This window comes from Myotis yumanensis, unplaced genomic scaffold (genome assembly GCF_028538775.1).
Source record: "Myotis yumanensis isolate MYYU_CA2020_CCGP unplaced genomic scaffold, mMyoYum1.0.hap1 SCAF_12, whole genome shotgun sequence".
Taxonomy (NCBI): domain Eukaryota; kingdom Metazoa; phylum Chordata; class Mammalia; order Chiroptera; family Vespertilionidae; genus Myotis; species Myotis yumanensis.
Window position 1 is genome coordinate 15,461,570 of NW_027223763.1, and position 13,253 is coordinate 15,474,822.

The following is a 13,253-nucleotide window of genomic DNA, read 5'->3' on the forward strand; positions in this document are numbered from 1 at the left end:
GCGATGACAGAATGCAGCCATGAATCCTGATGGCAGGTGAACTTCAGGCGACTTACCTGAGACGAATAACTGTGCAGAAATCCCAGGCTCATCTAATCGCTTCTCCGTAGCGTTGCAGCCGGGTAATTATGCTAATGGTTAGAAGAAATCACCTTTCGTGGTCTGGGATTGGGAGGGCTGGAGACGGAAACGCGTGTGGAGGGTATCACCTGCTTCCAGCGGCAAGGGCTGGGCGCTATGTTTGGATCCAAAGCAGCCCTTTCTGAGGAACTGGTTTGGTCCTTTATCAACTGGAGAGAAACCCATTAGGCAATCAGAACTGCGGTGGCTTTTCAGACCATCTCACTGTAGGAAATTGAATTTGTCTAAGTTCCACTATCGGGCATGGTCATTCCAAGAAGCAAGTTAAACCCTAAAAGCTCAGGACCTTGGAGTTGAGTCAGTTCAATTCATGTCGTGCCCACTGGGTGCCAGGCACTGGTCTAGGCGCAGGCGAGGGGTGAGTGCCAGCATTGGGCAGTGCTTCTGTTGTTTTCTGAACGCGGTTTCTTGTCCCCTTGCTAACCTGAGAGCGGCGGTCCCATCCCCATTTTAGAGACAAGGAGATATTGCTTCAGAGACAACCAAGGTGCTTCCATCCACCCAGAGGGACCTGGGAGGCGTCCTGGGAGAGTGGGCAGAGGGGAGGGCATGGTGGGCAGAGGAGACAGCCTTTCCTCTGTGTGTGTGTGTGTGTGTGTGTGTGTGTAGGTGTAACAATGAACAGAACTAGGCATGATGGCTGTGCTCAGGGACATCCAGCCCCAGGAGGGGGATCACACCACGAAGGCATAGTCACCAACTGCGGTAAATGCCATGAAGACACGTGACCCGGGCCATGAGTGTGCAGTGTGCAAGGCCAGGGAAGGCTTCCCTGAGGACGTGACACCCAAGCTGCCCTGGGGAGAAGTGAACTGGGCCACAGAGCGGAGGGGACAGAGGAGAGTGTCCGGAGAGGGGAGCCTGGTGCGCAAAGTCTGTGTGATGGGGAAAAGCATGGCATAACTGGGACCTGGGAGCTGGCTGGGTGGCTGAAGGCAGAAAGGGAGGGGAGATGGCAAGAAGCCAGGACAGAGAGGTGGGCTGGGACCAGAGCTCCCAGGGCCTGCTAGGCCACCTGGAGACAAGAAGCCACTGAAAGCTTTCAAGCCGGCTTGGGGTGATGCGACTGAATCTGTGCTGTGCAAACCTCCCGAGGAGAAGCCACATTCAGAGACCAGCTGGGAGGGCAGGTGGACGCAGGGAGCCGGCTAGTTCCTCCTGAAGGCCTGGCAAGAGAACCCAGGCAGAGGCTCGCTGGGCCTGGAAGTAAACATTTGGGGCTCATCAGCGTAGGGACGGCTATTGAGGCTACGGGCCTGGATGCAGTTGAAGTGGAGAGTCTGGAAGGATAAGAGGGACTCAGACCATCTCAAACTCCAGCTTCTGTAGCCCAGTGGAGTAAAAGGAGGGAGCCAAGGAGAGGACCAGAGAACTAGGAGGACACCTGGGAGAGGGCGGAGAGACAGAAAAGATCAGAGACTGTCCAGGGGGTGAAGTGAAGCCGAGTCAGGTGAGAGGAAGATGGAAAGATGTCCTTGGTGTGACTAACAGGAAGGTCATCGGCGACCTTTCTGAGGAGCATTGAGATGGAAGACCTTCAGCTGGGTGGGTTCCTGCCTGGCATGGCCATTTGCATGGAACAAAGAGCCAACTGGGGCGAATGTCCCTGTCACGAGAATAATATTACATTGTCCAGTGCGATCTGGATCGGAGAGGATCTGCTCATTAGTTCAGAAAATCTCCCCCAAGCCACACGAAATGCACAGTCTTGTTCTTTTCCAGGGCCCATGCAGCCCCGGCGACTTTACGGTCTGTTTGCTCGCACAACATGTACCACGGGCCAATTCATCTTCCAGCGCCTGGGCCGTAAGCAGTTTGCCATCCTCTGTGTTGCCTTGCTGGAGGCGTCCGACGAGCGGACATATGTGGATTTTGCATATATAGTGCGGACGATGCATTTGGTAAATCGCTTCAGACGTGTCCCTGGGGAAGGTGCCGCAGGCTCTGTGGCCCCTGCAGATGGAAGCTGGCAAGGAAAAGACGGGTCCAGATTGCGATCCCTGGGCTATAAGCAAGAGCAGATTGGAGGGGGCCAGAGTGGATGTGGGGAGGCCGAGAGGCGGGTCTGTGGTTCTGCAATGCTGCACAGCCCCTCACCCCGGGGAAGGACCAAGGCCAGGAGGAAGCGCTAACTTGGAGCGCACTTCTGACCCTCCCACCGGCTGGGCTGGCCTCCAGGTGCATGTTTTTGTTCATAACTGGAGAACACTCCCTGACATATTTTTCAGCCGCCCACTTTCTCAGTCACTCCATTGGGTTCCTTCCACCCTCGCCTATAAACATCTTCCTCTTGGCCAATATTCATATAACTACTATAATTACTACCCGCTCCAAAAATGGGGCCATGCGTTTTGCCTCCATTACCTCATTGAGATCCCCTTGCAATAAGCCGCAGCCACACCCCGGTTGTGCAGACACAGAGACTGAGGTGCAGAGGGATGCTGGAGCCTGTCCCAGGTCACACAGCTGGCAGGTGGCTCAGCCCAGGTGTGAGCCCAGGTCTCTCTGACACCGACGGTCACGTGACCTCCCGAGAGCACTCCGTGAAGATCCGTAGAGTGGGACTGCTTTCCTTTGGGGAGTTTGGCATGACCCCCTTTTTTGTTTCTGAATATTTGCGCCCACTCACCCCTTTATTCGTTCAACAAACCTCCCTGAGGCCAGACTATATGTAGGTGGTGGGGCGCCCGTGGTGGCTGGGACAAGGTTTGTGACCGGGAGGGGCTCAGTCTGCTCAAGAAGGAGACCGCTCCACCACTGGCTGCAACAATCCACAATGTCATAGGCACGGACAGAGGGGTGGGCAGGTGCTGTGGGACCTGCTGCCTGGGAAGGCCCACAAAGAGCTCCCAGCGGCTTCACCTGGGTTGCAATGGCTCAGCTGGATTGTAATAGGAGAAACAGGCCCTGGCCCGGCAGACAGGGAGGACAGGAAGTCCAGGAGTAAAGTCTTTGTGCAAAGGCATGACAGAGGTGGGGTGGGGAGGGGGCTTGGGAGACCTGGCTGCATGGCGGTGCTTGGGTCGGGGAGTCTCAGCTGGCTGGGCCTAGGGTGTGAAGGGCCCAGTGGAGACTGGGAGCAGGCTAGTCATGTTCTTCCGATTTATTGAGTGCTTCACAGACGCAATGACCGCATTATTAAAATGAGAAATCTGAAGTTCAGAGCCTGACTGGATTTTATGTAGACTCTCACCAGGCTTGCTCTGTCCTTTAAAAAAAGTTATGAAGAGTTAAAAAACAACACCACACACACACACACGCACACACACCTGTGTAACTACAATCCAGGTTAAAAAAAAATCAAACCTTACCAATATGACTGAAGCCCCTCCCACCATCCATCAGGTCTCCCTCTCCCCTGAGAGAGAAACTCTTCCCTGAATGGTGTATTTATCATTCCCCTGAATTTCTTTATACTTTTCCCATGTATGTACATTCCTAGCAATATATGGTATCATTTTGTTCTGCACGTTTAAAAAAAATCTATGTAAATTATATCATACAATTTGATCTTCTGCAACTTGTTCCCCATCCCCCTACTTACTGTACTTCAGAAGGAGCGCTAGTCATTCCTTTTCACTGCAGTATAGGACTTCACTGACAGCCCCACAGTGTATTCTCCCTCCAATGAGCACCAAGACTGTTCAGATGCTTCCTTAGAACAAACACTGCTGCCACTAGCAGGAGGTTCTCAAGTCTCTGGGTCATGGGGTGCGTGCATCTCCAACATGTCTAAATGCTGTCGAATTGTTCTCCAGTTACCCTTGTCCCCTCCCACCAGCAGTGCATGGAGTGCTTTTTGCTGTTTCTACCCTTTTGCTGGTCACACGTGGGAAATGGCACTTCACTGGGCTGTGTTTTGCATTTTCCTTATTCTGAGTGAGACCCAACTATCTTTTCATATGTTTATTGGCCACTCATGTTTCCCTTCTTCAAATTGCCTGTTCATATATTTTGCCCAATTTCCTCTCCTTTCTTTTGAAATTGATTTGTAGAAGAACTTTGTATATTTTGGATCTTGTGTTCCAAATATCTTCTTGTTGATAAAAAGGGGGTTTACACTTTAATTAAATATATCAACCTTTTTCTTTTTTAAAAAATACATTTTTATTGATTTCAGAGAGGAAGGGAGAGGGAGAAAGAGATAGAAACATCAATGAAGAGAGAGAATCATTGATCGGCTGCCTTGTGCCCTTGACCAGAATCGAATCTGGGATCAGTCCACAGGCCGATGCTCTATTCATTGAGCCAAACCGGCTAGGGCTTGAAAGATTTCTTAATGGTTTGTGCTAAAGACATAAGAGACTTTAAGAAATCTTTCAAGCCCTAGCCAGTTTGGGTCAGTGGACAGAGCATCAGCCTGCAGACCGAAGGGTCCCCAGTTCCAGTCAAGGGTGTGTGCCTGGTTTGTGGGCTTGATCCCCAATGGGGGGCATGCAGGAGGCAACCAATCGATGGTTCTCTCTCATCATTGATGTTTCTATCTCTCCCCCCTCTCCCTTCCTCTCTGAAACCAATAAAAATATATTTTAAAAAAGAAATCTTTCAATATTACAAGGTTTCTGCATTCAAGTCTTTAATCCACTTGGAAGTGATTTTGTTTGTTAATCTTCACTTGAGAATATTTTTTCCATTGAAAAAATATTGAGTTTTAGATAGAGTGGAAGGGAGGGAGGGCGGAAGGGAAGGAAGGAGGGAGGGGAGAGAGAGAGAGAGAGAGAGAGAGAGATCGATATGAGAAAGACATCAATTGGTTGCTTTCTGCAGATTTCCAACCGGGGCTGGGGATGGAGCCTGCAACCCACACCAGCCAGGGCTAGAACTGATTTTTTTATGGGTGGCATGAGGTAGGGATTCCATCTCATTTCCCCCCCAATATGGACAGCCAATTGTTCCATAAAAGTACCTTTCATAGATGTTTCTATCTCCCCCCTCTGCAGCACCACCTCTGCATCAGGTTTCCGTACATGTGTGGGTCTATTTCTGCAGCCTCTATCATTGGCCTTATCCATCTCTCCTTGTGCTCATATCATATGGTCTCCGTGTACCTTTTTAGTCCCCGAGAACCTCCTCCCTTGGATTAGCAGGGCTAGTGGCTTCCGGAGAGCACATACATGTCTTATTCATCTTTGCATCCCTCTCAGCACCATGACATGAACATTCACCTCATGCTTTTGTTTGCAAAGTCCCCTCACACTCTGTCTCCTGAGCTCCTAAGATTCCCTTATGCAGAAGAGGAAATTAAGGCACAGAGGTGAGATGACTTGCCAGGGTCACACAGCAGCCAAGTGTTGGATTCGGGGTTCTGTGGGATCTTAAAGCCGCCCTATACACTCACCCCATATGCCCAGGCTCTACTTGACCCTCCCAGATGTTCACTCCTTCCTCCCTTCTTTCAACAAGTAGCTCCTGAGTGATGTATGTGTGCCAGCTTCTGTCGGTGCTGGGACTCAAACCCTGTGTGTGTGTGGGGGTGGGCGGGGCTCTCTCCATTGCTAGAGACCAGTACGGAGCGTGGGAAGTCGTCCGAGGCCTGGGGTCAGCAGGAGGAAGTCCGGCAGAGGTTCAGAGTCCATTGAAAGAGCTCCATCCTGGGTGTGCACTTGGGGCCCAGGCGCTGCCTTCGGAGAGGACGCTGGCTTCCCCCAGGAATTAGGCGTCCTCCCGCCCTCCCGCCTCGAGAGGCAGGAATGCGAAGGATCAGCTTTCAGCGGAGCTGCGGCTGCCGTTCGGGGAGCTCCAGGTGCAGGCCCTTCCCCAGCGGCCGAATTAACTGGTTCTGTCTGTCCAACTGGGAGAGCAGCTCTCGCTAAAAATAGTGCCCTGCCCAGCGCGCCTTGTGCCCGCCGGGAGCTGGGGCAGCGCTCTGGGGAGTCCGAGCCGCCGACGGTCCGCGGAGCCCGGGGAGCCCCGCACGCCCCCACTCCGGGCCCGGCCCAGGTCCGGTCCCTGAAGCCGACTCCGCGGGCACAGCGCTTCCCTCACAGGTGCCGCGCAGGGTGGAAGGTCCGCGGGCCCAGGCGCGGCCGGGCCGGTCCGGGATGGGAGCCGGCGGCACGGCCTCCCGCGCGCTCGCCTGGGCCTCCCTGCCCCTGCTGGGGCCTCCCGCCGGCGCGCTCTGCGAGGACACGCTCTGCTGCCGAGGTAAGGCCGGGCCGGCCGCGGGCGTGCTCCTTGCTCTTCCCAGGCACTTGCTGGGGCCTTTTTCTCCTTCCCCACGCCAGGTCCGCAGCAGGGGGGCGGGGGGGGGGGGGACAGGTCGGAGCGGGGGGCGGGGGAGGGGCGCAGGCATCCGCAGAGGGCTGGAGAGAAGAGCCTAGCGCTCTCTGCAAACTCGCCTTTTGTTTGAAAAAGTTGCGGTGTTGCCACCAGCGTCTGAGAAGTGTTTACCTCCCTTGGCCTCAGCCTTCCTATCTGGAAAATGGGACAATGAAATCAGCAAACTTTAATATTTGTTGTGACGCCCCCCCAAAAAAGTTGGGGTACCCGCTGAAACGGACCGCAAGCATTCTGGACAAGTTTGCCTGAACCAGATGGGGTCCTCGAAAGAGTAGGAGGGTTAGAATTGCCTTTTTGGTGACCCCCTCCCCTCCCCCACCCCCACCCCCCACTCCCGTGCCGCCCATTCCCTCCCAAAGCTCTGGACTTGGCATCAGATCTTGGCCCCTGTGGTCGGTCGAAGATCAAGGCAGGGCGCACAGCAAAGTTTCATAGTTTCAGGGGTCAGCTGACACGTGAAGATCCTTGGGGTGTGTGTGGGGGAGGGTGTAGAGTGGTAGAGGGGTGAACAAAGCAGAGTCCTACTCCTCAGTCGCGTACCCCACCCAGTAGCCTGCAACCTAAAGTCGGGGTTTTATCTCTGAAATCCTGGGGTCCGCACGGAGGGCCTTGGTGGACCCCGCGGGCCCGGGTGCGGAGGGCAGTGTGGCCTGGCCTCGATCGGGGGTGGGAGGGAGAGGGCGTGTGGCCCGGCCCAGACCCCGAGCCAAAGCGGGGACAGGGGGCGTGAGCCAGGAATGAGGGGTCCGCCCTGCCTAGTCCGGCCTGGCGGGTGGCAGTGGGGGGGTCGATTGGTCTAACAGGTGCGCCCCCGCCCCTCCCCTCCCGGCCTCCGCTCGGTGCCGGTCTGGCGGGAGGAGCTGCGGTGGCTGGGCCCGCGATTGGCCGGGCTGGGCGGGCCGGTGGCCGGGGGAGCCCGGGAGCCGGAGCACCGCGGCGCAGGCGGAGGCGCGGAGCTGGCTGGGGCGCGCTCCTGCGGGCCGCCGCCTGCCTGGCCAGCTCGCAGCGCTTGGCCTGGCTGGCGCTCTGGAAACTTTCCTGCTGCCTGGCGATCCCGCGACCCCGCCACCTCGTGACCCTGACCGGGGGCGGCTCTGGCGCCTTTGGGATGGCAGCGCTCAGCGGCCCCACAGGTGTCTAGAGGTAAGAGCTAGAGTCTCTGAATCAAGATGAGGGGGCCCCAAGGGCTTGCAGGAGTACCCCAGAGGGATCTGGGGCTCGAGAGGGTCTGGAGGTCCTGATAGGAGATATGGGGATGCCGGACAGAGGAGTGGGCTGAGACTTGGCTTTACTCACCCCTCTTCCACCTTACAGCCCACTGTGCTGTAAGGATCTCTAGCCAGTGGGTTGACTCTAAACTTTCCTGTGCTCCCTGCCACTATCTCTGAGTCCTTGGGAGAGAACGGCTCTTGTTGTTATAAGGAACCTCCCCCCCCCCCCGCCCCCCCCAATCAGCTGGGACCCATAGCTGGCCAGGAGGTTGGGGGGTTCTATTTCCCAACCCCATCGTTTCCAGTGGTCTCCCAAAACTTCAGACCCTCCTTAACCTCACTCTGAGGCAGTGGTTCTCTACTTTCCTAATGCCTCGACCCTTTAATACAGTTCCTCATGTTGTGGTGGCCCCCAACCATAAAATTATTGTCGTTGCTACTTCGTAAGTGTAAGTTTGCTACTGTTGTGAATCGTAATGTAAATATCTGATATGCAGGATGTATTTCCATTGTTCTCGACCCACAGGTTGAGAACCGCTGCCTGAGGGTCGATAATTGGACAGCCACCCGTGGCTGTGCAGAGCCAGGCACCCCAGGGCACCCAAGTTTGGGGTGTTGTTTTGTTCAACCCTAGCCACTCCTAAATTTTCAGAGGGTGGGGTCATTGAAATGGGGTTTCTTTTCCGTTTCCTGGGTGCTTGTACCCTGCTCTCCATTAAAACACCTTAAGCTAAGCAGAGTGGGAACAGGGATCAAAACCAGCCAAGTCCCAATTCCCAGCCTGGGGGCAATTGCTGGCTGACTGGTTTCCGATGGTCCATTCTTTTCAGCTGTCTGGCTCATAGTCATAGGGAAACTGCACCCTCTCCCCAGGTCCCCGTCTGCTGCTTAGGGGGAAACTAATTTTGACTTGAATTTAATTTTTATTGAGGCTGGATGAGTAGATGGGTTGTCACTTATGAGGATTATCACTTTGGCATGATTTCCCTTCACTATCAAAGCCAAACTTATTTCTGTTTTTTCTTGATCTAAGACCATATACCTGAGAGTTAAAAACCAAATCAAACACCAGCTTCAAAGCCCAGAAAACCTAGGGTCAAACTTCAGCCCCACCCTCACTACTGTGTGTCCTTAGGCAGGTTTCCTAACCTCTCTGAGCTCAAGGGTCCCACCCCAGGGGGATCTAGTAAGGCCTTTGAGAGGTAAGGCACGGAAGGCTGCCAGTCTGTAACCTGGAGCTTGGGCCCTCTTTCCCCTCCTCTCACAAGTTGGTGTGGACCAGCCCCTCTTAATAAACTCTTTTGAGAAAAGTGCACAGATGCACATGCCTTCCGAGGCATATGATTCCAGTGGGTTTGTAGGTCTCAGATTTAAGACAGCCCCCTCCATCCTCCTCCTTGTCATGAACTATTCAGAAGGTATAGGCTTTCTGTCTGTCACTGATCGCTCTCCTCATCCCTGTTGGACGCGTGGAGGTAAAGGTTGTAAATATCAGGGAAATGTGAATGCACCAATTAACCAGCACGACAGAGAGGGTGGCTGACCTGCAGAACCTGGTCCAAAATCACCTTCGAGATCATCCCCTCCCCGTTCTTCCTTCTCTGGTGTTGTGTCTCCACCTGGTGAACATCTAGTCCTTTTTGCTGGAATCCTCTAGCGACAGTCAGCCCACTAGGCAGCTGGCTTCATGATTGGGCAACTCCAGTCTGTTAAAAAAAAACACAAAAAAACCCTTCCTGTTTGGAGTGGAAATCTGTGTCCCTGTTAGTTCTACCCACTGGTTTTAGTACAGCCCTGCAGGCATCTCTTACTGGCTCAATTATTCACTGCAGTCCCCGTGCCTGGCATTCTCTTCCTTCCTTTAGGCATGTAACACACTGAACTGAATTTGGCAATGATCACAGCCCCATTTATTGAGTGTTTATTATATGCTAGGTCCTGTGCTAAGGGCTTTACACACATTTCCTTGCATCTTAAAGACAACCCCATGAGGTTGATTCTTTTCTTATCCTCATTTTGCATATGAAGAAACAGGTTTAGAGAGGTTCAGAGATTTACTCAAAGTCAAATAACCCGGAAGGAGCTGGAGTACATCCCAAACCCAGCATCTGCTTTTAGAGCCCAGGCTTCTAACCGTTGCTTTTGTCCTGTGCCATCACGTGTGCCCCCGGGGGTGGGGTGGGCGGGTGCCTGGGTCTGTGGGATATGCTGGCGATGCTTTTTGACACGATCACTTGGGCGCTTGTTGAAATGCAGATTCCTCACCTCTACTCCAGACCTAAGAATCTGTACTTTTTAAACTCCCCTGGCCATTCCCATGTACAGCACCATTTGAGAAACACCGCCCTAGGGAGAGAATATGGGATATGGGTTCCAAGAGATCTGAATTTCAGTCTTGTCTTCAGTCTCTTGAGCTGGTTACTTTTCCTCTCTGGGCCTTTCTCCCAGTGGGAAAATGGGCACGATGTTACATGCAGTGTCTGCTGATGGTTGTGGAAGTCTCCTGGGCGGATGGCAGGCATTATAGGGTACGGTGGGCCTTCAGAGAACAGAGGTGCCCAGGACAGAGGCTTCTCCTGCCACACATGGATGTGTGTGGTAGCAAGCCTGTGGCTCTCAGGAGGCCCTGCTCACCTCTCCACCCTCCAAGGCCTCTGGCCTCTTCTTTCTAGAAATATTGAAACATCCTGGATGAGGCCCTTGTGCTCAGATTTCACTGCAAGTATGGTGGGGATTCAGGAGAGGTGGGTTGGAACACACACACACACACACACACACACACATCTTCCTCCTCCATGGCCCCATGGTGGCCTCTGACCTCTCAGATAGGAGGTGCTGTGCTCGAATTTCTGGGGGAGGGGTATAGGGTGGACCTGCCATGTGTGCATCTATATTGTAACACCCAGTAGAAACCTACCTTTTCCCCTGGGTGGCTGCTCTGTTGGCCCATGGGAAGCTCCAGAGAAATGTGTGACCGGAGGCTGGCTGGGCAGGGCTGGCTGCCAGGAGGATGAGGGGGAAAGGAATCGCCCACCTAGGCCTTGGACTATCCGAGTCCCGACCTCAGAGCTGTGCCGTGCACAGAGCATTTTCCATCTCAATCCTGTTTGATCCTGGGAAAGGCGCGGATGTATTAAACACCCATTTTTATAGAGGAGGCCATTGAGTCTAGGAAGCTGAGTGACGCGTCCAAAGCTCTGATGTCTGTGTGTGTGTGGGGGGGGGGGGGGGTGCGGGGGGAAGGTGGTAAAGTTCGAACTTGATCCCAGGTCCCTTGACAATGAGCACAGGGCTGTTTACACTGGATCCCAACCTCATTGTTCCTCTGCCCCACCTGGTCTGGCTTTGGTGCCAGAGCTCTTACCTGGAAGCTTGAAGACCTGGGTTCTGACTGGGCCACCTTCGGGCTGTGTGATCCTAGGCAGGGCTGGCCATCTTTTCAAACTCTAGTTTTCTGCAAAGGGCGAAGGGAAGGTGTTTAGTTAGATCTCTTGTTCTTTTTCTGCATTTACAGGGAGGGGTGTCCATGATGGGCTCAGGGCTCAGGTGAGTTATTGGGTTGGGTTGGAGGGCAGATGGCTTCACTGGGGCTTGCTCTGAAATCAGCTAGAAAGGCTTTTGTGGGCTCAGTGTCCAGGGGCTTTATTAACCACCTTGCCTTACACTTCTTCGTCTCGGAGAGGCACTCTGAACTTCTGGAGGGCAAGGCCCTGGCTTTACCTCTCGTCTCAGTGCCCACGAAGTTGGTGGGGTCCGGCGTGGGCCTTCCGGGGTTTAGGAAATGCTCAGAAAGCCTGGTAGGGTTGGGCTGGTTTGTAACCTGGCTTGGTTTTTCTGCTCCTGACTCAGAGCATTTTGCCTGCACCCCGCTTTGCAAGGCAAACAGGTAGGGGTCCTCTCAGTGTGTGCCCTGGGCCAGGCTGGCTCTAGCCGAGGGACAGACAGAGAGGTGCCTTTGGTGTGCAGAAAGACTTTCCGGCCTCCTTTGGATTGCTCTTGATCAGCTTTTTAAAAAGTCTATTCTGGCTCTGTGGCATCAAAGACAGAGCAGCCTGGAAGCAGGTCTGAGAAGGGCACCCGTCCGCTCCCCCGCCTGCCGGCTGCACTTCAGGTCTCCTCCAGCCCAGATCCACCTGATTCCTTAGAATTCGTAAGGGCGTTTGCAAAGCAGTCATGCAGGGTCTTGGGGGTCACTGCGATGGCTCCAGCGGCTCCGTGGGGTCACGTGACTTTCCTGGGGTTGCAGGTATTTGTGGCCAGAACATCCAGAGAAACTGTCTGTCCCTGAGGTCAGAGGGGGTTCTTGAGCCCCGAGGCCAAAGGGGAAAGATGAAAAATGAGGACAAAGAACTTATGCTGAAGCAAACATTTCTATAAAACACTGGGCTTGTAAAGCACTTTCACACGCCGGTCTTGTTTAATGTGGTCCTTTAATGTGACTTTCTGCCGAGGAAACTGAGGCTCTGAGAGACGCGAGGCTGAGCTCACGCAGCCAGAAAGAGGCCACCCCGGATTCGAAGTGCCTCTCACTCCACATCCGTGCTCACTGCACTCCCCTGGCCTCCCTCCACAGAGGCAGGGCTCGGAGTGGGGGGCCAGGAGGAGGCGCTCCACAGTGACGGCTCCTCATTCAGAACGAGGCTTTCCTCTGTGACTCTCTTGTGTTGGAGTCACTTTCCCCGCTGACATCCTGTGATGAGAGTGAACGCAGGCAGAGGCCGGGGGGCGGGGTGGGACCAGGGAGAGTGGGCCGTGTCCTTATGGATTTAGTCAACACCCACACAGGTGGGCCCGGTGACCAGATAGGAGCAGTCTGTCCTAAAATAGGAAGCGTCCGTCTCCCTGTGGGTCACAGTGGCTGCTGCCGTGTAGGAGTAAGGTCCGAGGGATGCTGGGGGTGCTGGAGGGAGATTGATGATGGTCCCGTTTTCCATTCAGATGCTGTCTAAGTCCCTTGCCCAGTTGGAGGCTGGCAGGGGCCCTTGGAGTCCCATAGCCTCCATGTTGCCTTTGCGGTTGATGGTGCCACCCACTTTTGCTCTATTAGTTTGCCTGTCTCCACCCCTGCTCTGCCCCTAGACCAGTGATGGCGAACCTATGACACGCGTGTCAGAGGTGACACGCGAACTCATTTTTTTGGTTGATTTTCCTTTGTGAAATGGCATTTAAATATATAAAATAAATATCAAAAATATACATCTTTGTTTTACTATGGTTGCAAATATCAAAAAATGTCTATATGTGACACGGCACCAGAGTTAAGTTAGGGTTTTTCAAAATGCTGACACACCGAGCTCAAAAGGTTCGCCATCGCTGCCCTAGACTGAGCACCCGAGCACAGGTGCTCATGGTGACCCCTCTGGGTGACCCTGCAGCAGGCCCCACCCCCTCAGAGGGGGGACAGGAGGACACGTGGGGGGTAATGAATAAGCAAATGAATGAATGACCTCTCTTAGCATCTTTGGTGACTCTGTCGGGCTGTCACCAGCTGGAGAATATGTGACAACCGAATCCACCAGGAAGTGGCTGTTTGACAGGGGCTGTGAGGACCCGGCCAGGCCAGACATCATGGGAGCTGGGCCCAGCTGGAGTCTTTCCCAGCAGAGGGTGAGCCATCAGCAC

General features: G+C 54.0%; 1 protein-coding gene across 3 annotated transcripts in view; it reads left to right on the forward strand.

The window, feature by feature from the left end:
- Positions 1 to 13,253, forward strand: part of DAB2IP (DAB2 interacting protein) — a 177,956-nt gene that overhangs the window by 11,871 nt on the left and 152,832 nt on the right. Inside the window, exon 1 of one of the 3 annotated variants that reach the window (XM_070430832.1) lies at positions 6,170 to 6,285. The exons of 1 other annotated variant lie outside the window; for it this stretch is intronic. In XM_070430832.1, the coding sequence (XP_070286933.1) occupies positions 6,183 to 6,285 (103 nt within the window). In that variant the 5' untranslated portion in view covers positions 6,170 to 6,182. Of the gene's footprint in view, positions 1 to 6,169; positions 6,286 to 7,484; positions 7,564 to 13,253 lie in introns of those variants that run through there. One more of the 3 variants, XM_070430837.1, reaches the window with a different exon arrangement.